The following is a 24,628-nucleotide window of genomic DNA, read 5'->3' as shown; positions in this document are numbered from 1 at the left end:
AATACCAATCCGTAAGTAGAGCAATAATAACACCAACATATAGTTGACTCTTGAAACACATGGGTTGGGGTACCCAAACCCTGCACAGCTGAAAATTTATGTGTATCTTTTGACTCCACCCAAATTTAGCTATTAATAGCCTATTGTTGATTGGAAGCAGTATCAATAACATAAATAGTTGACTGACATATATTTTATATGTTATATGTATTATATTCTGTATTCTTACAATAAAGTGAGCTAGACAAAAGAAAATGTTATTAGAAAATCATAAGGAAGTACAGGGCGCTTGGGTGATTTAGTGGGTTAAGCCTCTGCCTTCGGCTCAGGTCATGACTCAGGGTCCTGGGAGCGAGTCCCATATTGGGCTCTCTGCTTAGTAGGGAGCCTGCTTCCCCCTCTCTCTCTGCCTGCCCCTCTGCCTACTTGTGATGTCTCTCTGTCAAATAAATAAATAAAATCTTTAAAATTAAAAAAAAAAGAAAATCATAAGGAAGTAAAAACAAATTTACAGTACTGTATTTATTGATGCCACAAATTTACATTGTCTGTTTATAAAATGAATTGTCTGTCAATACCTACATCAATATTGACTTACATGATACAAAACACTATATGTTATTCATATTATTAACACTGACATCAAAAATGAAAAGACAATGTGAAAAAGAAATGTGCATTTATTTACAAGTGTAGAGATTCATGCACTGATAACAAAGAAGCAGCAGTATGAGTGCTTTATGGTAGCCTAGTATAATTGATATGATTGCTTCCTAGTAGTCTAGCCTTCACACTAATGAGTGAATGATTATAAAACTTGTATGGCATTCAGTATTACGGCCATATTCATAATGCAATATTGGAAACATTGTTACCTTAAAAAAAAAAAACCTACCTGTGATGATAGGCTGATATGCAGTTTCTCCAATTATGAGAGAGAGACGCATACTATATAGCAATGTAACTCTTTGAAAGCACAGTTATAAAACAATAAGAAAGCTGACATATTAATTTTATATTAAGTATCACTTACCTTAGGCCTATATAAAGATAGGTTATCTATTTCCACTCAAGTCTTTCACAAAATGTTCTACATGATGAATACTTGGGTGATGATGATGAGATGATGATTGTGACACAAAAGCACCTCATACAGCTCTTGCCTACAGTGATTAGATTTTCACACAAACTCTCTCACACACCTGCACAAGTTTATTAACTGCACAGCAGGAGGATATTTATTAGTCATTAAGTGGAAATGTATCATCATAAAGGTCTTCATCCTCATTGTCTTCACATTGAGTAGGCTGAGGAGGAGGAGGAGAAGGAAGGGTTGGTCTTGCAGTTCTAGAGGCAGCAGAGAGGGAGGTAGAAGGGGTGGAAGGAGAGGCAAGAGAGGCAGGCACAGTTGGTGTAACTTTACAGAAATACATCATAATACCTTTTTGCTTCTTTTTTCTCTAGATATGTTTCTATATAGTACCGAGCCTTTTCCCACCATTTGCTTTGGTTTCAGTGCCCATATCATGGAAGGTTCACATCATTTTTTCATAAGAAAAAAAAGAAGAAGAAGAAGAAGTAAAAAACAGCACTGAATAATTGGAACTCTTCTGCCAGATTGTCTAATGTCAGTTGGTTTTCTGACTCTGCTTCCTCTACATCTTCTTCCTTATCATCAGGCACTGGTTCGGAAGCACGTGTCTCCATTAAATCATCTTTTGTTAATTTCTCCAGTGTGGTGCCTATCAGCTCTTGAATTTCTCCAAGATCCTCATCTTGAATTCCTTCACACCTCACCATTTTTGTCATATCCACAATCTCCTCCATGGTTTTCTCCCTTGGCTCTGTTGAAAATTCTGTGAAATCATGCATAACATGTGGACAGTTTTCTCTAGCCACAATCTACTGTTTCAGACTTGATGGCTTTCATGGCTTTTCCTATAACAACAATGGCATCTTCAATGGTGTCATCCTCCCAGACTCTGACAATGTTCTATCAGGGATCTCTTCCGTGGCTTGTGCAAAGCTTTCCATGGACTGCCATGTGCAATGAATCTTAAAGGTCCTTATGATCCCCTGATCTAGGGGCTGAATTAAAGACATTGTGTTTGGGGGCAAACAGACCACTTCAATACCTTCAGTGTTGAACTCATGGGGCTCTACGTGGCCAGGAGCATTTCCAGTATCAAAATAACTTTATAAGGCAGTCCCTTACAGGCAAGCACTTCCTGACTCCAGGGACAAAGCATCAATGGGACCAATTCAGGAAAAGGATTCTCATTGTCCAGGCCTTCTTGTTGTACACCCAAAAGACTGAAAGATGGTGTTTACCTTTCTCTTCAGGACCTGGAGGTTAGCAGCTTTATAGATAAGGGCAGTCCTAGTCATAAAACCTGACTGTATTTCTACAAAACAGTAGAATCCCTGCCTGCCTTAAATCCTGGTACTTGGTTTGTTTGTTTGTTTGTTTGTTTTTGTTTTTTTCTAACTAATAAATGTCCTTTGTGACTTTTTCTTCCCCCAGGATAGGGCACTTTTGTCTGCATTAAGAAGCTGTTCAAGCAGATATTCCTTCTCCTCAATGATTTTCTTTATTTTATTTTTCTTTCTTCAATTTATTTATTTTCAGAAAAACAGTATTCATTATTTTTTCACCACACCCAGTGCTCCATGCAATCCGTGCCCTCTATAATACCCACCACCTGGTACCCCAACCTCCCACCCCCGCAACCACTTCAAACCCGTCAGATTGTTTTTCAGAGTCCATAGTCTCTCGTGGTTCACCTCCTCTTCCAATTTACCCCAACTCCCTTCTCCTCTCTAACACCCCTTGTCCTCCATGCTATTTGTTATGCTCCACAAATAAGTGAAACCATATGATAATTGACTCTCTCTGCTTGACTTGTTTCACTCATCATAATCTCTTCCAGTCCCATCCATGTTGCTACAAAAGTTGGGTATTCATCCTTTTTGATGGAGGCATAATACTCCATAGTGTATATGGACCACATCTTCCTTATCCATTCGAATGGATAAGGAAGATGTGGTCCTCAATGATTTTCTTAACAGCATCTGGGAACTGGTCTGCTGTCTCTTGGTCAGCAGAAACTGCTTCTCCTGTTATCTTGACTTTTTTTTAAAAAATTTATTTATTTGATAGACAGAGGTTACAAGTAGTCAGAGAGGCAGGCAGAGAGAGAGAGGAGGAAGCAGGCTCCCTGCCGAGCAGAGAACCCGATGTGGAGCTCGACCCCAGGACCCTGGGATCATGACCTGAGCTGAAAGCAGAGGCTTTAACCCACTGAGCCACCTAGGCGCCCCTATCTTGACATTTTTTAAGCCAAATCTCTTTCTAAAAATATCAAAGCATCCTTTACTGGCATTAATTTCTCCAGCTTTAGCTCCTTCACCTTCCTTTTGCTTTAAATTTTTACATAATGACTTTGTTTTTACTTGAATCATATTAGATTCTATAGGTAGGCCTTTCTTATAGCAATCCTGTACCCACATAAAAGCTGCATTTTCAATATGACTTTAAAAGATATTTTGCAAAAAGTGCAGGTTTTTGCACCTGCTGGCATAGCTGCAGTGATGGCTTCATGGATTTCCTTTTCTTTTCTCACAACTGGCTTTACGCTGTATTCATTCATCTTGAAATTGGTGGACAACTACAGCTGTAGACCTCAATCTATGGGACACATGAAGCGATTCAACTTCTTCTTGTAATGTTATGACTTTTCTCGGCTTCTTGGAAGCACTTCCAGCATCACTAGTGGCACTTCGTAGGAGTCTCAGGGTGCTATTCAAAGTTAACAGTATTGCACTAAACACAATGAAAAATACTCAAGAATCAGGGCACCTGGGTGGCTCAGCTGGTTAAGCGTCTGACTCGTGATTTCAGCTCAGGTCATGATCTCCGGGTCATGAGATGGAGCCCCAGAGGATTCTCTCTCCCTCTCCATCTTCCCCTCCCCTTGCTAGCTCACTCTCTTTCTCTCTCTTTCAAAAAACAAACAAAAACAAAACAAAACAAAAAAAAAACAAGAACCATAAGAGATCACTTTTAACTGGGATATGCAATTTTAAAAAGAGATGAACTGTTCATGCAGAGATGATTAGCATCACATGGCATTTTAAGTGGATACTCCCAACACTTGAGATCACCACACTAGCAACGGGAGGTCGCTACAAAATTATTATAGTAGTACACTATTACTATAGTCAATTTTTTGCAATTATGATTTAATACTGCATCTTTACATCTGTTTAAATTTCTCTCAACTGCAAATAGCACCATATATGGTTTGTGAGTATTTTTGCATGCAAGTTTTGATAAATTTTAACTTCTTAAAATAGACTTATCTGTATTTTTTAGTAGTAAATGATAAAAACAGACTCATATCTACATATATTTTATGCATTCTTGACATACGTTTTTTCTTAATTTTTTCAGTATTTCCAGGCTGCATGGTTCATCTGTAGGTTTTTTCACATCTTTGCAAATCTCAAAAAAACTTTCTAAGGAACCTACTGGGAAAAAAAAATCCACAAATAAGTGGACCCATGTAGTTCAAATCCATGTTGTTCAAGGGTCAACTGTACTCTCTGCAAAGGATTTGTATCTGTTCTCAACTAATGTGTCATTTAAAAGGGCCACTAAAATTCACAATACTATGAAGATAACAGCATTTAAGAAAGATACACAAAGGTATAAAACTTTTCATTATTGTTATCAATTCAAGGTAGGATGTGTTCTGGCCCAAAGTACTAGACCGAGAGGCAACAGCCTCCTCAGTGGTATCCTGCTTCTTTTCTCACCATCCTAAACAGTCTATCTTTAAGACAGCAGCCAGAGTGATTGCTTTAAAAACTGAGTCATATTTTGTCACTTCGTGTCCCCAAATCCTCTAAAGGCTTCCCATAGCTTACAAAATAAAAGTGAAAGTCCCCACAGTTACCACAAGGCCCTTCATGATTTAACTCCCTTTTAAACTCTGGCCTCAGCTACTACTACCCCCCTCTTGCTTATTCCACTCCAGCATATGGGCCTTGTGGCAGGCACACTTCTGCCTCAGGGACTTTGTACTTGACTCCTTCTGCCTAGAATGGATTTTCCATGGATCTCTGTATGACAACCTCCTTCACTTCTTTTAGATCTCTGCTTAAATATTACCTCATTGATGACTTCCTTGATCATCATTTTAAATTGCAAGTCCCCACCCCAATCCCAATCTGGCATTTTCTATTCTCTTCCCTTGCTGTATATGAATCAATAGCACTTATCACAATCTGACATTCCGTACCATATACTTGACATATTTATCTTATTTTATGTCCTAGCCTATTAGCACATACGTTCTTAAGGGGAGGTATTTTTTTGTTTGTTTGTTTGCTTTCTGTTGTAATAAATAAACAACTTCATGAATAAGTGAATAAATGACCTGAGGGCTAGACCTAGTTCTACCATCAACTAGTACCCTGACCCTGGGAAAGTCATTCAATCTTTTTGGGCCTCAACTTTCTCATCTCAGAGCTAACTACAAGGAACAAGTGAAATAATACACACATACTTTCTAAAAATCACTACCCAAATATGTAAGTTGGTTGGTAATGGTGGTAGTATTTTTATAGCCACTTCATGGCTGGGTAGAATAAATGTGTTCTACATGGAAGAAAAAAACACAGGGACAAAATTGTCAGTCCAGTTAGCAAGGCCTTCATAGCACCTGGGAAACTATTTGTCATCAGCTAGTACACCTGCCCAGCTGTTTGCTATGTGTCACTGAAGACCTATGTATTGGCACCAGGGTTAAAGCACATATGCTCTTCTTGGGAATCCAGCTCTTACTTTTACTTGTGGGAAGGCAAGGCCAATGCTAAATCCATGCCTACGGGGCCTTCTCCATCTCATGGTCAGGCTAGTGCACATTTCTATGACAAAGCTATTAAGGTGAGGCCTGGCCAAAGGACATACTTACCAATCAAGAGCTATTCAGCCAAAAGGAATGCTAGGAAACAGTGGCTATGCATAACTGACAGCTCACTTGATCTACAGGTAGTTCTCACTCTAAGCTCCCACTGTCATCCTATCCTTCCTCCTTGTATGAGGTGAACACAAATTCTACCACTCTTCTCCATGCAAATGTCACTGCCACCTGGACAAAGGTCATATGGCAAGACAAAGGAAGCCTGGTGGAAAAGAGGGTGACAAGAACTTCTCCCAAGTACAAAATGAATGTGTGAGGGTTAGAAGCAACAGGGATGCCAGGCTTCCACATGGACACATTCTCATCTTGAATTAAGTGACAGTATTATGGAAATTAAGAAACGGGGAAAGGACCATCACAGAGAAAGACATTTGAGATTCAAAAGGCTGCAGTAGGGGATGTTAGGGAGTCCAGAGATGTGGCTAAAAATATACAATTTTTTTCCCACAAAATAAACAGCAATGATTCCTACTAAGTTTGTTTGATTCTGGAAAGCCACATCTGAGACCATTTTCAATCATCTTAAAGTAAGTATATTTGTAAAATATCTTTTTGAGTTTGTTCACAGTAAGTTTTACCATGAACTATCACTAATTATCCATACTAGCATGAGCCTTGGAATCACAGCTGAGACTTGGAAGTATTTATGGTGGAACCTAAACCCGAAAGAAAAACATCTGGCAAGTACCACCATTGGTCCCAATGTAATTGGTCTTGATCAACTATAATCCTTTGTTTAAATCCTGGGGCACCAATGACACAAGAGGCAGATGAAAGTTCTTCTAGATAATAGCTCCTGGTATATAAGGACACCTGGGATTTTGCTGACACTCTATACACAAGAATTCAGGGAAAGTTCACAGGGGTTTTCATCATTGTTCACACTATTTTAGCCAAATGTATGCAGAACTAAATGGCTCTCAGTGTGGATCATACAGGTTGCTTCAACTGAATCCCACTTCTTAGGCTTTCAGTGAAAACATCCCAGTAATTCCTGAAAAAACAGATCTGGCACTGTTTGATTTTGAATGCCTTAAAAAAAATAAACTGTATGTTGTACTAGACCTAAGAAATTTCACTCACAGGAATTATTTTACTTTTGTTTACTTTATACATAGCATCATTCCAAAAGGAAAATTTGAGACAAATTACCAAAAAAAACCATGATATTAAATAATAAAAAATAAAATGAGATTAAAAAAAGAAAAATGAGTTAGTAAATAGCTTCCAAAATACTTGGCCATGACACTGCAGATAGTTTTACCTGTTTTGTCTGTGAAAACTGGAAGACACAAGAGTGTGGAAAACGCACTCTGATAAATATGTCTCCTGCTACCCTTGAACGCATTCACAATATAAGCCAAAGCATGAAAAAGTGCTCCAGGTGAGACAGCCCAGCTGTTAGTCTTTACAGCAGGCAGCATTCCTAGGGAGGCATTGTCATTTCTTGGCTGCTTATCCATTCTCATCATTCCAATATTTTGACAGCATTCTGCATCTAGAAGCAAGATGGGCCCCAGTCCTCAGGCCCTCTCTGGAGCTGGTTTTTTCATCCTGGGTTGCTGAGGTTCAGAATTGAGACCCACATGGCACTCCATCCCCTGGTCACAAGACCTGGGATGAGAACAGCAGAGAAGATGGCCAATTTCCAGATCCAGCTTTGCCAGAGACATACCTTCTGCCACCTGACTATAGGCCTGCATCTTTGTTTTACCCAAATCTGTTGAGGCAATCTGTCTATCATGATTATATTTTCAAGTGTGTAACCAAACGGTTATAAATCTCAATAATTTGGTTAAATGCCCAAGTGAAAATGGTCATTCAGTCAAATTAAAGAGATTTCCATCACTTGTTAAATCATTTTTGACTTAAGCAACTATATTTATATATGCTTCTAACTCATGAAGATACATTTAAACCATGCTCAGACCCACAGAGCAAAATGGCAGATGGGAGGAAGGGGGAAGATGATGCTTCTTTCTTAATCAAACGGGATGTCAAGGTAACCAAATAGTTAATAAAAGGGAAGTTTCTTCTTATAGAAATTTTCTAGTTCACAAATAAAAGGAAATGCTAGAATTAAAAGAGTGCCATCCTGCAGCCTCTAATAGAATAACAGATCTAGGCAATGACCATTAAGGCTGGTAACTTAATTATCCAGTTATTAAATGCCTCCTGAATGGTTTATGCACCCCACCTACAGATTCTGATCAGGATTCTAAGTCCCAATTTATAGAAAGCATAGAGGAATGACAAACATGATCATTCAATCTAGGCTGAAGGAAATGTGCAGAATAAATTATCTAATTTCTTGAACAAATAAATTACAGAATTAAAAAAAAAAGGATGAACTTACAAATTAAGAGACTAAATAGGGGCGCCTGGGTGGCTCGGTGGGTTAAGCCTCTGCCTTCGGCTCAGGTCATGATCTCAGGGTCCTGGGATCGAGCCCCTCATCAGGCTCCCTGGAGCCTGCTTCCTTCTCTCTCTCTGCCTGTCTCTCTGCCTACTTGTGATCTTGGTCTGTCAAATAAATAAATAAAGTCTTTTAAAAAAGAGAGAGAGACTAAATATTTATACCAACCAATTACAACGTATGAACTCTATTTGGATATCGATTCAAACATATGGACTTTTGGGATATTTGATGTTATTTTAAAAACTACTTTTATTGCTGTGATAATGGCATTATGGTACGTTTTCTAGAAAACTGCTTATTTATTTATTTATTTATTTAGAGCAAGCACCACAGCAGGGTGTGGAAGGGAAGGGAAGATGGAGAGAGATAACCTTAAGCAGGCTGCACACCCTACGCAGAGCCTGACTCGGGGCCTGATCCCACTATTCTGAGATCATGAACTGAGCCAAAATCAAGAGTCCGAAACTTAACTGACTGAGCCACCCAAGTACCCCTAGAAATTTGCTCGTTTAGAGATACATATCAAAATATTCATGGATGAAATAAAATGATACGTGAGATTTGCTTTAAAATACCTAAGATGGAGGAGAGAGCGAGTAGGAATATACACAAAACACACTCAGCCCTAACTGATAACTGTTGAAGCTGAGTAAGGGAGGTTTCACTACATCAGTTTATTTTTAACATACTTGAAATTTTTCCCAATAAAGAACTAAAAAATAAATGTTTTTTTTTAAATCCACTGAAAGAAATAGTATTGAGAGAAAATTCTTTTTAAGATAACCTGATCACGGATTATTTTAGATGCAATACAAGTAATTTATGCATTAAGCCAAAGCCCACCAGAAAAACACCCTGTGGCACCTGTGGGGGTGTGTGGACCAAACATTCCCTGGTGGATGTCAGGAGCACAAGCAGAAGAGCAGTGTAAGCAGCAGCTCACAAATGGCCTCATGCTGCTCACTTTCTAAAGGGTTCTCAGTAGTACTGCTAACTCTCTTACATTACAGTATCCTCCTTCTACATATCCTTGAAAGAAACTTCTTTTGGGTTCTAGAATCAGGAGATTTTAAGATTCCCCCAAGCATACAGATTTTCAGTATCACACCCGTGAGGGTTCCTATTAACAAACAACGCAGGCTGGCAGGGATGTGAAGAAATTGGAATCCTTGCGCTTTGTCAATGGGAATGTAAAATGGTTCCGTCATTGTAGAGAATGGGATTGCAGTTCCTCAAAAAAATGAAACATAAGATTACCATGTAATCCAGAAATTCCACTTGTAGGTATATTCTTTAAGGAACTGAAAGTAGGGTCTTGAAGAGATATTTATACTCCCATTCTCATAGCAGTAGTATTCACAAGAGTCAAAACGTGGAAGCAACCCAGGTATCCTGCAATAGATGAATGGATAAACAAAATGTGGCCTACATATTTGGTGGAATATTACTTGGACTTTAAAAAAAGGAAGGAAATTGCAACACACATCACAATATGGATGAACCTTGAAGACTTTATGCCAGGTGAAATAAGCTCATCACCAAAGGGTAATTATTGAATGATTCCACTTACTGGAGCTATCTAGAGTAGTGAAATTCAGAGAGATGGGAAGTAGACTAGGGATTGCTGGGGGCTAGCTGGAGACAGAACGGAGAATTATTGTCTAAGGAATACAGAATTTCAGTTGGGAAAGATGAAAAAGTCCAGGGGATGGGTGGTGGGGATGGTTTCACAACAGTGAGACTATTCTTAATGCCACTGAACTATACATTTAAAAATGGTTAAAATGGCAAATTTTATATTATGTATATTCTATCATAAGTTTTAAAAACTGAAACCAACCATAGACTAACTGATCTTCCCAATGCTGCTAGAAAATATAGAGTCAAATTTGCGGCCAACTTTGATAAGTTATATTTTATTATGATGTGCACTATTTGTATATTTCATTTCACATATTTTTCTTTGGCCTAATATATTCAGTAAATATTGAACTCAGTAAATACTGAATTCTAATATATGGTATTTTGTCATGTCTTGCATCCATTTTAATTTTCCTTTATTTTATTTTATAACAAGGCCCAAGGGAAATGGTTGGAAGGAGTAGAGTAAGAGAGACTATTCTGCTTTATATTACCTGCATTATGGGTTTCATTATTTTTCTTAAAAATGCTAGTTGAGTTAGACTGAATAATAATTAACTCTAGTTTTTGTCATTCTCCAAATCTACATTTTTCTTCTAAAAAAGCTAATTCACAGAGAAGCAGTAGATATGTAATTGTTTCTCTTGCACAACTTACTGGGCACTTTTTCTCTGTAGTGCTTTAAGAAATTACTCCCATATTTGTAAAATAAAATTATATAAATTTTCATTTTTAAAACTTTAAAAAAGTTGCTCGATTGGATGGTCACTGTATACTATTGGTAACAGTGAAATAATTAGCCACAGCTCATCAATTCAATAGTTGAGGCCAAAAAAGAATTCATGGCACTTTTGGAGAGCTCTGTATTGATTCAGAAGGAAGCAATGAGTCTCATTTAGACCTATGATGAGAAAGGTCTCATAGAAAGCTGAACAAGAGCTGGCCAGTACTGGGCCAACATTAGATTAGTTTTCCACTAATGCAATTGGTTATCCTTCAAAATCCCTGAGTCACAGGACTTATCAGGTATTATGCAGGAGAGATTATAGATCAAATGGAACTGATTGATGTTGCAGTTAATCACCTGAGGCCTGGATCAAGCACCCTCTAACCAGGGAGACCAGGTGCCCCCCACCCCGGGGAGCAACTCACCAGCTTGGAGGGGGAGGGGGCTTATTTTCTGGTTCTTACATGCATTCCAAATGGTTGAGGTTGGTGGATACGTGATTATCGAACATTATTGAATTTGGATTTACTCTTCTACAATGGGTTCACTTCCATTCTCTAAGCTCAGAAATCCCCACCCACACTCCAGCTTATAGTTTCTAAATATATGCCCCTATCACCCTCCTCACCCAAGGATACCCTCTCGGACTCCGCACCTGTGCTCCTCTGGATCAGACCTGGTGGCTGCATCAATCCAGGCAATGCAATACAATCCAAATGGGATTTTCAGCTAAATCCTTCACCCTCCCTTATATTATCTGACCTCCCCACGCGCAAAAAGAAAATACAAATTGAGACTTTTACACACAAAAAAAAGACATATAAAATAACATATATCATAAAACATGTCCCTAAATGCCCAATTACTTTCCCTTAAAGGTTCTTCAGAGTATATGGGAAGAAGGCCTATTTTTGTTTCCCCAAGTGCCTCATCACTTAAGAAGTTTGCACCAGTTAGCAGCCTGCTGTTCTAACAGTCTTGTGAATTTAGATTGTTTAGTTAATTATAAACACATTTCAAAGTCATTCTTTCTGGCCTTTTTCCTAGAATGAGTGACTGCCACTCCACAGCTCACAGAATGGTCTTCAATGGTTTTCAGTCAAGGTTCAGGGAGAAATATGCCACACCGGGATTTGATTATTTACCAACATAATGTTGGATTCGAGCCAATGAGACACCAATATATTTTCCTTTGAAGTCTGACATATTGCCTGCTGCTTTCAATGCTGTTTTCTTGGCTAGCAGACAAAATAACTGTGGCTGTTTCAAAAAATTCACCTCCAACTGAAGTCAGAGGGAAAAAATGTCTTATGATTGGTTCATCTTATAGACACTGATCTCATTCTCCTTTGGGGTACTGAAGGTGAGGCCCCTGGACTGTGGTGCATCTGTGGGCCTGTGCCAGCCCCAAGCCCCGATCTGGAATCAGCCCTTCCATACACCTATTTAAGAAACAGTCTAGTAAATTCTTGGCACCCTGGCTATAAACAGAGATTTGTAACAAGGTCATCAGCACATTTTCATGATGTCTTGGATTGCCTTTCGCTCCCTCTCATTTGAGAAGCCCTAAGAACACCTGACAAAGAAAACATGTTTTGCAAGGGTTTGAGATCACAGAGCCATTGCTGTCAGGCTATTGGGAGCCTAAAAACCCACTCTAAGAATTCACAGAGATCCTTCTGCTGCTGTCACTGGTATCAATTCCTGTACACTAAGATTCCTCACTGCAGAATCTTACCTTGTAACAAACAGCCTTGGTGTGGATTTCTAAATGATAGGATCAAAGGCTTTCTTGTTAGAAATAATTTTTTCCAAAAGGTTTAATTCTGAAATAAGGCAAATGCTCATTAACTAAGAAGAAAGGCTCTAAAAGGCTATTTAATCCCATTTCTCAATTGGTTAGGAATGACCACTCTATCATTTAAATACCTCTAGTGACTAACTGCTCATCACCCTATGTCACTGGACACTAGTAGTACAATATGAAAACTGCAAGGGCATAATCAGATCAATTCTCCATCTCTTACTGAAGAGCTACGAGCCAGGTTTTATAAATTTGAATTAACTTTCAATTTCAAGTCATTCAGAAAGAATATAACAATATTTATTGAGGAAAATCCTGGAAGTTAGTAGAACTACTGGTGTTGGTACTGTATGATATATAATGTAAGTCTAGTCTATCACACTAATTTTTTTCATTTGTTTACTTCATTTAATATATCTATGTTCACTGTATTTTATTTGAAGATTTTATTTATTTATTTGTCAGAAAGACAGCACAAGCAGGGAGAACAGCTGGCAGAGAGAGAGGCAGGCTCCCAGGGAGCCAGATATGGAACTCGATCCCAGGACCCTGGGATCATGACCTGAGCTGAGGGCAGATGCTCAACTTATTGAGCCACCCACGTGTTCCTAAGAACTGTATTTCATTTTTTTTTAATTGTACTAAAAATCTTCCCAAATTCACAAATCTTTGCAATTCCCAACTTCTCTGCATTTTCCTCAATTAGTCATTTTTTAAATTTTATTTTGAAATAAATCTTCTTGAATATGGAGTATTTTCAATAAAATGAAAAGTTGTTCTGGGCTTAAAAACAACCACCATTAGAGGCTGGAGCCTGTGCTCTCTGCGTGGATGGAGTGGCTCACTGCCAACGGGATGTCACTTTCATTAAGTTGTTGAGAGCTGGAGAGAACCTTTCTAAGTCAGGCACAGCATGCGGGCAAATGTAATATGGATGTCCTCATGCCTGAGAAAGCATTCCATCCACTTGACCAGATTTTTTTCATCTTTGGGTGCCTCAGTTTCTCTGTCTCTAACAGAGCACAATAATGCCCACTTCACAGGGATGTTGTAGAATTAAAGGGATGATAGCCATAGGGCACTCTCAGCCACCAGGAACAAAGGCATTAAGTAATTGCAAAATGTTCGGTTCTGCTTCTCCAGCTTGTGGAAAAAGGGCTCCCACTGACTTGAAAGAGAGCATCATACACAGACAAGGAGAAGCCCACTGGGTGAGCAGAGCCTATTACCTTCATTATCATTGTCCTAAAGTGCAGAGGACAGAAAGAGCAACAAAGAAGCTTAAGAACCATGGCCACACAAAAACAAGACAACGACTAACAAATGGGCCATGAAAGAAAATCTGAAAAAATGAACATCTTAGCTTAAAAATAATCTGTGAAGATTATACGCCAGAAACGAAGAAACTATCTATGTATTCCTTGGTCAATTGACAGAATGCTGCACTCGTGTGTTTTTCACAGTGGAATGTGCCCTGTCCTCACACTCCACTTCCTTACATTATCCAGTCTAAATGCTTAATGGCAGTTCAATGACCACTTTAGAATGGATTAAAATTTAAAAGTTCCTACGTAGACAGGATTCTGTTGTACATTCAAATGATTAACCAATAGATAATAAAATTGAAACTGGTGATACTATTTGATCATAAGATATTAAGACTTACATGGGTGAAGAATGAGTTGACACAAGTAGAAAGTGCCATTGGTGCTTTGGCAAACTCACAGTCCGGCAGATGTAAAACAATCTCCTGTACATTAATTCATGCTACTAAAATCAAATGCTACTAAAAACGGCATAGTAGATGTCATTCCAATAGTATTTTCCCAGCAAAGCTGTATCTCAAGAGTCCTTCAGAGCACTCTGGGAATGCATAGAAACTCACAAATCAGTTTGCTAAATTGACTTGGCTGGATAGCATGCTTTTGTGCATGGATCCAGCTGAAAGGCATTTCTGCAGCTACCAGACTTGCCCCGTGGTCCCTCCAACTCTTCTAACCAGGGCTAAGTGTCAGGGAACATCCTAAAAAGAGCATGGGCTTCAGGGTCAGTTAGACTTGGACTTAAATTCTCCCTCCACCATATCACTGGCTGAGTGGCGCTGGTAAGTCACAGGAGCTCTCTGAGAAGAAAATTACATGTTCCTACCAGCCTTGCAAGGTGCCAAGAGGATTAGATGTCCAACATACGTCAAAGAGCCAAGCGCTATATACTTGGTTTAACCTTTTCGGTCAAGCTATAAACAACCTGGAATGAGAGAAGCCCACCCCCAAAACCTCCTGCTGTCTCTCTCCACTGCAGGCCAGGAGGACAAGTAATATAAAATGAGAACAGCTTTTAAAACATTAATAAAAAAATGCCTGCACATACTTAACCCAAATAGAGGCCTTAATTTAAGCATGTGTAAGAGCCAAACCCCAGTTCTCATAAAGCAAAAATTCTTAGCTGTCCAAAGATACTCTATTTTTACAATCTGTGTAACTCTGCACTTGTAGAAATTATACACAATTCACCTCTTTTAAAAGCCACACACCTTGGCCATTCACAGTGGGTTTCCAGGGGACTGCCTGCTGCCAGATCAGCCTTCAGTCTTAAATATATGAGATGTAGAAGCAAAGGGAAGAGTCTCAGAGCACTCTGTCAGCCCTCTCATTCTATAGGAGGGGAACCATGCTTGCCCAAAGCCAAAGAATGAAGGCTATCAGTTAGGACTTTTAGGAAAGCCAATATAAACCAAAGCCGTGACAAATAATAATTATCATCTCATCAAGGAGCTTTATTTACTGATATTTCTCATTCTCTGGCCTGCCTGGTGCTTGGTCTGCCCTTTGGGAAGGAAGCTTTCCTCCAACAGCACAACAAAGGGAAACCTGCTAAGATAAGTCAGTCTCATTTTATATTTCCCAACATGACATGGAACTGAGTTTCTAACATGTCTGGGGGTGAAAAATCTGAAAGACAAAAACAAAAAAAATCATCAAAGTAACCTTTTGAGGACTGATGTGACATCTGCTGTCCCCTGGGAGCAGTCCTAAACCCACAACTCCAGTAAAATGGCATCATCTGAACGAACATGAGTCCTCGGAGGAAACGTTAACAAATCAAATATTTAGTACATACTTTTAGTGTCCATTACGCTTTTTTGCTACAAAAATCAAATTCTCCATTTACATTTCTGAGCATAATAATTCCTAACTACTGATCAGTGTATTTTAAAAGGTGATAGCCCATACAGAGCAAGATTTACAAACACCCAGGCAGAATTAGCTCTGTTTCATAACTCTGCAACTGTTAATCATAATTGATTACTAATTCTGGTTCCATCTCTGTGAATAAGTTAATGCTTTTCCTGAATAGGCTAATTTAGAGATGGGTCATCCTGAGGCTAATTTCCACCTCAAAGACACCTCCATGCTTAAAGCAGATTTACATCAAAAGCCTTTGTAGGAGATCATCATCAAGATCAGGGTAGAAAGGAAACTAGAGGACAGCATAAAGTCAGGGAACTTCAGGATTTTAGAATGGAGCCAACCATAAAACCTATCTAAAGGCTGAGGGGAGGGTACCTGGGTGGTTCAATTGGTTAAGCAACTGCCTTTGGCTCAGGTCATGATCCTGGAGTACTAGGATCTAGTCTAGCATCAGGCTCCCTGCTCAGGGGGGAGTCTGCTTTTCCCTCTGACCCTCCCTCTTCTCATGCTTTCTCTCTCTCTCACACACTCTTTCTTTCTCTCAAATAAATAATAAATCTTTAAAAAATGAAAAATAAAGGCCGAAAGGAAGGATCCAGAAGATACAAGAAAATGAAAATCCACAGGACAGAGGCAATAACCCCTGAGAGATTGATAAGGGCACCAGGGCATTGCTCCAGGGAAATGGGGACAGGGGGGTTTAAAGGAAGAGGAAGTCAGGAAGAAAAGGGAAGGAGGAGGGGAAGGGAGAAAGAAAGGGAAGAAGGCAGGGAAAGAAAATGCCAGGTGTAGAGACATTTTGAAGGAAGCTTAAGTGACATTAAATATGGAGGTCAGGAGCTATGAATTAAAAAGGACCTTGTCACCAAAAGGTTTGGAATCTAACAGAGAAGTTCTGCTCAGCCACATAATTTTATGTTGTAAATATATACTCAGGGGTTAGATTTTATTCTGTTTAAGACATTTTAACTGATTTTTCTCTAAGGAATATGCTGAATTCATAATGGAAGAGAAAGAGATTATTCAATTAGATTGATTTTGTGGAATAACAACTCGAAACTTCTTGAACCCCAGCCGTTGACAAAATTACGTACCAATGTCGGGGGGGGGGGAATCCTTCTAGAGAAGAAAAACTCAAACTGTAAATTATCAGGTTAATTCACAGTGTGGACGTAAGAAATAGCAAATACACAGTTTGATATTTGGTTTGCAAAGTGAGAAAAGAAAGCATATTAAATTCTATAGAATAAGCTTTTCTGATCCCAGAAATACTAAGAACTCGATAGTTTTTTTGGCTCCAATGACTTGTAAATATCTAGAAGAGCCCAGATTTTGAAGCCCTGAGGACACTTGCTAAAACTCAGAAATTTGGCACTAGTCTTTGCACACAATTTGGGTTTTCTTTCAGAGTTGATATCTTACCAAATACAGCCATCTGTGTTCCCTCTGGGAAAGGTTCAACTGTTCTATTGCCATTGACATGATGTTTGGCTAGAAAAAAAAAAAAAAGAGGGAGAGAAGGAAAGAAAGAAATACAAGTTAAGTGTAAAGTTCCACACACATACTAACACATGTCATTAAATGTGTCAAAGAGTCTATTTCTCGTTTTTAGTTAAAAACGTCACCAAAGCTTACCCTTTTAAGAGAGTTTCAATTATTCTGTTTTTAATCTCAGTTACTGAAGAGCCTCAAGATGGTCTAGTTCAAGTGCCTGGTTTTACAAATGAGGGTGCCAAGGCCCGAGCTTGTGCAGAGCCCTAAGACTGGTGGCGGCAGAGATAGCCCAGCCCCAAAACTCCTGACCCCTGGGCAGAGAGGCCCCACAGGACCAGGCCAGCCCCTGAAGATGAAGGGAAACTCGGGGTCCCCAGGTGAACTGGGGAGACTTCCTCTAAAGACTCCTGATAATCAAAACATTGACCCAATCATTGAAGTGAGCCACGAGGACAGCAGGGTAACATTGGGGCCAATTTTTTTTAAAAGAACAGAATAATAGAACGCATCATTTCAGTACAATACAGCCACTGTTAGCAGGAGCCACAGACACTTGCCTTCTTTCAGATCAAATGGATATGCCAGTGTTTCTCAACTACTCTTCATGGTTGAGTATGTTGCTGGTTTCCTCCACCAACACCCTCCCCACCCTGGGCATAGCAAGGACTTAGAAATAGAAGGTGACCAGGTTATGGTTTTCCAGCATTAACTTATTCTCATAACCCCTCAAACTTCAGTCAGATAGAACCCAGCTGAGTATGATTCATCTACAAGTATTTGAATAATATCCTCAGCAATCCTTGAGTATGGGCATTTAAGTTGAAAATACATAAGAATGGATAAAAAGCCTTGATGCTGCTTTATATAGCACATACATTTTGATTTCCTGTGTCCCATTCAGTTTATGGAGCACTGGCAAAGGGCTCAGCAGGACAGCCTGACTGAGGGGGCTGTGGAGAGTAGGACACGGTTCCTGCCCCTGTGGAAATTAAAATTACCTTCACAACATAAAAATGTCAAAGTTTACCAGAAAGCTTACAATTATGTGCCAAGTTCTGGAATTGGGGACTAAAGGTACTGTAAGAGTTCACAGCAGAGGAATAGCAAGCTGGGTGGGAGTGAGATCCAGCAACCTGGAGGAAGGGCAACCATCGCAGCGTCCTGAAGGAGAGGCAGGGTTTGGGAAGGCAGAGAGTGAGCAAGCAACCTGAATGAGAGCCAGGAGTCTGGATGTGACTGAGGCATCATCTGGGACCAGAACAGAGTCTAGTCTGGGCATAGCAGAGGTGATACATGGAGCAGCAGTGGCCATGAATGACACAATGGTAGGCATGGACCAAGGCATGAAAAGTCTTGAGAACTCCATCCAAACCCATAGGAATCCCTCTCCAGTACCCTACAAGTCTTTTAGAACCTGAAGGCTTATGAGGCTCAGTCAAGTTCAGACATGAATGACACAATGGTAGGCATGGACCAAGGCATGAAAAGTCTTGGGAACTCCATCCAAACCCATAGGAATCCCAAGCAGCCTCTCCAGTATCCTGCAAGTCTTTTAGAACCTGAAGGCTTATGAGGCTCAGTCAAGTTCAGACAACCTCTGCAGGATACCATCAATTCAGGGGCTCTCACTGGTTATTTGGTGATGGTGGCACTAGCCTAGGAACAGAAAGCCTGGAGGAGGGGAAGAGACCAGCCCAGGTCCCAGGTGGCCATGGGACCTTGTCAAGCACTCATTAATATGGTTAGAACCACTGGTTGCTGAATCCAAAGAAATGTGATGAGGTCTGACATGGAGGTCACAGTTCTGTTCTAAGGTTACTACTTCACAGTCCCTGCCTGTGGTTCTGAAAATGTTTGCCTTTACGCATATCAAGAGTTGTAAATCCAGTCAAGCTCTTTGATTCACTAATCCCACTCATAAGAATTCAACCTAAAGAATAATACAAGAGTGAAAAAAAGATGATACAAATAGGAATATTTATTACTTATAATAATAAAACTTGAAAATAAAATAAATATCCAAAAGTACTAACATTGCTTAGAAAATTATAATTCATGATTTATCAAAAGCATGTGATATTATGTAACATATTTTAAATAGAGCATTTGAAAGATATATAAATATGTGAAAAAATATTTAGGATAATGGTAAGTGAAACAATCCTATTATAACACTGGATGTAGATTATAATGACAACTAATTAAAATATGAATGCTTATAGGAAGAGAAATATTTCTCTGGCAGAGAAACATACAAAAATTAAAACAACTAGGGAGATTATACAAGATTCTTACCTTTATTAATTTCCTTTATCATTGTTAGATTCTTATTTTCTAAATGAAAATCTGTTCAGATTTTTAAGAATCAACGAAATTATGGTTTAAAAATTTTTTCTCACAGGACTTGATTTCCCCGGACAATCCATCAAGGCTTATTTATAGCCCAACCAAAACACTACACATTTACCATGAAAAGTGTAGCCTATTTGACATCTCCTCTCAGACAGCTCAAAAGAACCACCAACACAAGATGACCTTCCATTCCAAACATGGCCCTCTACCAGAATCCCCACCTCTAGGAACAGGACTGTTATCCTAATTTCTAAGGCATCCTTGCCTGTTTGTGAGCTCTCGCTATCCACATCAATCCACCACCAAATCTAGCCAGTTTTACCTTCCAGACATCCAGAATCCCTCTACTTCTTCCCCTCACCACCAAAATCATTGTGGTCTCCTTGCCTGGATTCCTATAAATACCTCTAGGTCATCTATGTCCCCTCTCTAATTTGCATTACCTTTCTAAAAGAAAAACAACCTCATTGTATGACACACACTCCCCAATTTCCTTCCCCACCTTCTATGGCATCCCATTGTTCTTAGGCTAAAGTCAAAACTCTAATGTGGCCTTCAAGGACCCATGAGGTCTGAACACCTCAATCCTCATTCTCTACTACCATTGATTTCTTGGGACCAATGACCTTCTACAGCACTCACCAGAGCTACATCTTACACTTAGCCATTACCTGGACAAACAGACTATAAGCACAGGGAGGGCAGGTCTCATAACTCCTTTGGGTTACCACTTTGATAATCCTTGCCCAATGGAGGACAATGCATAGGAGTTCAATAAGTAGTTGTTAAGTTACTGACAGAAGACATAAACAATACTGATAAGTCTCTCTTCAGCCATTACACAAGATATGTTATTTGATACTCTAAGGACATCTCTTTGTTTTTATGTACAAATGTCCCTGACATAAAAACAATCCATTGAAAATGGCCACTCAAAAGTAGTTTCCCCAGCCAGGTAGCCCAGAGACCAAGGAACTCCTCTCTGTTTCACTGCACAAATGTCTTCCCCCTCTTCCCATCCAATTCACCTCCCGTCTTAGAAGGTGGCAGAGCCAGTGGAGGAGGAAAGTGAATTGGAGAGTGAAGGAGGAAGTTCATATGCAACTCTCTCCTCAATGCTAAGGTTTTCCTAGACCCTGCTTTGTCTTTTATTCTAGAGACCAAGACCCAAAGATAACAAGTCTATAAACCTGATTTTGCATTTTCTTCTGAACTGCAGCAGAGTCAGCTCCTGGGTAACAAAGACACAGCATTAGCCAAGAAGAGATAGCAAAGTGTCAGCAACTAAGGACAAGGGCCCTAGAGCTAGTCTGCCTTGACTTTGAATCTCTGCTCTCCCACCTCCTAGCTGTAAGGAACATGGCTTAGGCATTTCACTTCGAGTTTCTTCATTTGTACGAGTTTCTTCATTGGTACCAACTTGTGGGCTGCTTTGAAAATTAAATTAGTTAATATATGTAAAGCACTTAAAACAGTGTCTGGGACATAGCAAACAACTCTTAACTGTTACATTAGCATTATCACCTCTGTATGACTTTATTTTTCACAAGATTTGAGTGAGGAATGACAAGTGCATGACCCATGATAGACCTCTCCTCCACCTCCATACTCATGGCAGACACCACTCATCAACCATGGCAGACTCTCTCCGTCCCCAAATGGGACCACAAAATCTTTTCTCAACCTGGCATCTCACAGAGTCTCTTATTATTTAGATATACGTGCACATGTGATGAAATTGTTTTGTCATTCCTGGTCTAAGTGAATAAAAGAGAAAAATGGACCAAAAAAGAAGACACTTTCCTTCTTGTTTCTACAGAAAAATTCCAATTAAAAAAAAAAAAAAAAAAAAAAGATCCTTTGAAAATCTCCCAATCTCCACGTATGGCTTTAGGGATCAAAGAATAGGGGGAAATCTAAGTACTACTTTCCATTCCATGTTGCAAGAATGGTGAGTTCTTAAAAACCAAGCGATGGCAGTTCTACTCCTAGAAACCAAGGCTTAGCTTCCAAGGGCACTTTCCTACTGAAATTCTGCTGAGGCAAGTATTTGGGAGCCAAAGAACCCGAGATCCTTTAAACACATTAGGTAGGTCATTAAGATTTGGGGGGAAGGGATGGGCTCATTTGGGAACTTAATGAGCATCTATAATTTCTTTTCAAAATTGGTGGCACATGTCACCCCAGAAACAATCAAACTGATTAAACAGAAAAGTTGTTCATTGATTGGGTACTAACTATTGATTACCAACAGAGCATGAAATGGAGATGGGAGAGGTCACTGACAGGGACATCTGTTGCTCACCACAGCAGGGTGGATGTCTCCAATCTGGCCGGACAGGTAGCTGTTCCTTCCCCCAATCCACAGGGGGCACGTTCCAAAGCTACATGCTCCAGAAGGATAACCTCTGCTGATGGCCATGACGTGTCCTCAGTCAAGGGTATATGAGGACAAGGAATAGATTTTCATTTATCTTGAAAGCCCAGTGCTTGTGGAGCAGCAAGGTTAATTAGAGCAAAATTGGGTCAAAGTCAACTATCAGAGAGATGCTGAAGGGGATTTGGGGGACATGTTTAAAAGCTTTAGAAGATTATACAGACACTTTTTTTTCCTTTTGTTGTGGGAATATCTAATGCACTTCAAGCTTATGAAAATAAGGCAATGAAACTATTCAATAATATACCTGCAATAATACAAATTCAGACATAAACCAACAAGTAATCTGCTCCGTGTCCTGTGTTCAGAAAGAGAGAACTAAAACACATATCTTTGGGGGGTGGGGGGAATGAGATAGGGAAATAAGGGACTGAAGGATGGGCCCCAGACTTTCACTATTCTCTTGCAGGGCTAATCTCCTCCAGTCTGGGTGACTGTGGTAACACTACCAAACTCGAGGCTCCAGGAACTGAGTTGTGCCTAACCTGGGATCCTTGCTCAGCCACTAAGACCCAGAACCATCATCCCAGGACTGGAACAGCCTTGTGTGAGATTAAAGCCTCAGAGCTACAGGTCAGTTAACAGTGCAAGCTCCTCCTAGCCACGCTTTTAACCCAGCAAAAACCCAACACATACTTCTCAAGTGTTACTATCAATCATTCATGCTGCTATAAAACTTACTGGTGGTGATTAGCTGCAGTTTGGGGCTGGAGTAAAAGTACCTTTATTCCATTCATATGGTAATAAAATCTGTCAAAAATCTGTCAAGCCCCCAAACAAAATATGGTCTCACATTCCCTCATTGTCTGTTTCTTTGTGGCTCTTTCTCCAGGTCGCAAATTTCTGGGATCTTGAGGTATGAGCTAGACTGGAACTAAGCAGGGTTCATATTTGGCCCCTATGCCCTGGCTTCAGATCAGCCTCTTCTGTCTCCAGCAAAGGGGCCCTGCATCACAATGACCGAGCATTTTGGGCCCTGGTTCTGCCAAGGTGCCCTCCATAGCATTTTCAGGATGACTTGATGACGGTGAGTATGGATTTGTAAAGAAAGAGGAGGCAGAGTCCTGAGGATACACCTGTCGCCCAGTCCCTAATATATGAGACAGGTGCACTAGGGAAAGAGAAGTAATAATGCTTCTGGTCACCTATGCCCAGAGCACTGTGGCTCTCTATTGTTCCTATACACTGTGGTCCTTTACATAATTCGCTGCAATTTTTTTTCTCTGATACCTTAAAGTGAAAGTCAACCTAGAGTGGGTTTTGCCCCCAACAGTGTACTCTGTATGTGAGGAGGGGAATACTGGGAAGTTACATGGCAGTGGGCAGACCCTGCTCGGCCTGAGGCCCAACCTCTGCTCTCCACCTATCCTGCATCCAAAGAAGCCCCAGTTCTTACTGACTGGTCAGTGTGTGCTAGAGGCAGATGGGATTTGTGGCCAGGAGAGACTAGCAAGGAGTCCCCAGTAATGGCAATGGTGGAAATGAGACAAATGTCCCCAACTGGTGTGGGCAAAGAGGGGAGCTTTCCTCTCAAAGCTCAAGGAGGAAAACGAAGGCCAGCTCTGTCTTCCTCATGTGGTAACCAACAACTGCATATTAGTGGGAGCTGCCCTAAAAACAAAAGACAAGCTACACACACATACACATACACACACACACACACACACACACACACCCCAGAAGAAATCAGTTGGAAAAATTTAAGATTGTAGCTCTAAGAAAAAAATTCATGTATCTTTCAAGATTTTATCCTCATGCCCTGACCACTGTCCCTTCTGTTAAATCCCATCCACCCACACCATTCCCCCTTTTCCCTTTGCTCCATGTGCAGTAATCCTAAGCTGCATCTCTTGGCCAGTAAAGGAGCCAACAAAGCCCCAGCTCAGGCAGCCCCTGCACCTCCCAACATCCCTTGGGCAGAAGCCCCTACTTCACAATGTCAGAGCAGAATGGGGCAGAACAAGAGAACAAGGTACCGTCCAACCTGTTTCTGAACCCTGGCCTACACCATAACACATCTTGATGAAGCATAACCTAAATACTCGGCGGGGGGCAGGGGGTCTTTGGCTCATACCCACTGGCAATTACATCTTGAGTGTCTGGTGCGGGCCAGATACTAGGTGTTGTGGGAACAAAGATAAATCACAGATCCTACACTAAGAATCTCCATTTAACCAACAAACTTGTGAGAGAACCCAAGGGAAGATTTCCAGTTGAGAGAGTGAGGCAGTGAGGATAGGAATATGTTTTAAGAAGAGTAAGGCATTACGCAAGCAAGGGATATTTTTATTTCTCATGATGTGCCTGCTGTGTTTTCTGAGGTCTGCTCAGCGTACCCAGAACAGACACACCACATGCACATATCCTCAGACACAAGCTCTGTTCTGATCCTCAGAAAAACTGGCCTATAATGATCTTACTAGGTTCCTATGTTGGCAGAGGCCACAGGATCACCCTGGAGAGGGAAGGAAAGTGAACACAGTGGCACCCACGACTAGAGGGTAAGAGGCAAGCCAGGGGCCCCAGAAACCAGCATCATGCACCCCAAGCAGGCTTCCACAACTCTGTACAAGACA

At 40.3% G+C, this 24,628-nt stretch overlaps 1 protein-coding gene across 5 annotated transcripts in view; it reads right to left on the bottom strand.

The window, feature by feature from the left end:
- Positions 1-24,628, bottom strand: part of MSRA (methionine sulfoxide reductase A) — a 437,171-nt gene that overhangs the window by 247,564 nt on the left and 164,979 nt on the right. For all 5 annotated transcript variants that reach the window (XM_044225040.1, XM_044225042.1, XM_044225043.1 and 2 more), the window contains one exon: positions 17,192-17,260. In XM_044225040.1, the coding sequence (XP_044080975.1) occupies positions 17,192-17,260 (69 nt within the window). The remainder of the gene's footprint in view (positions 1-17,191; positions 17,261-24,628) is intronic.

Source organism: Neovison vison, chromosome 11, assembly GCF_020171115.1.
Source record: "Neovison vison isolate M4711 chromosome 11, ASM_NN_V1, whole genome shotgun sequence".
NCBI lineage: Eukaryota > Metazoa > Chordata > Mammalia > Carnivora > Mustelidae > Neogale > Neogale vison.
Note: the sequence above shows the minus strand (reverse complement) of the source record. Positions and strands in the feature narration are given on the sequence as shown.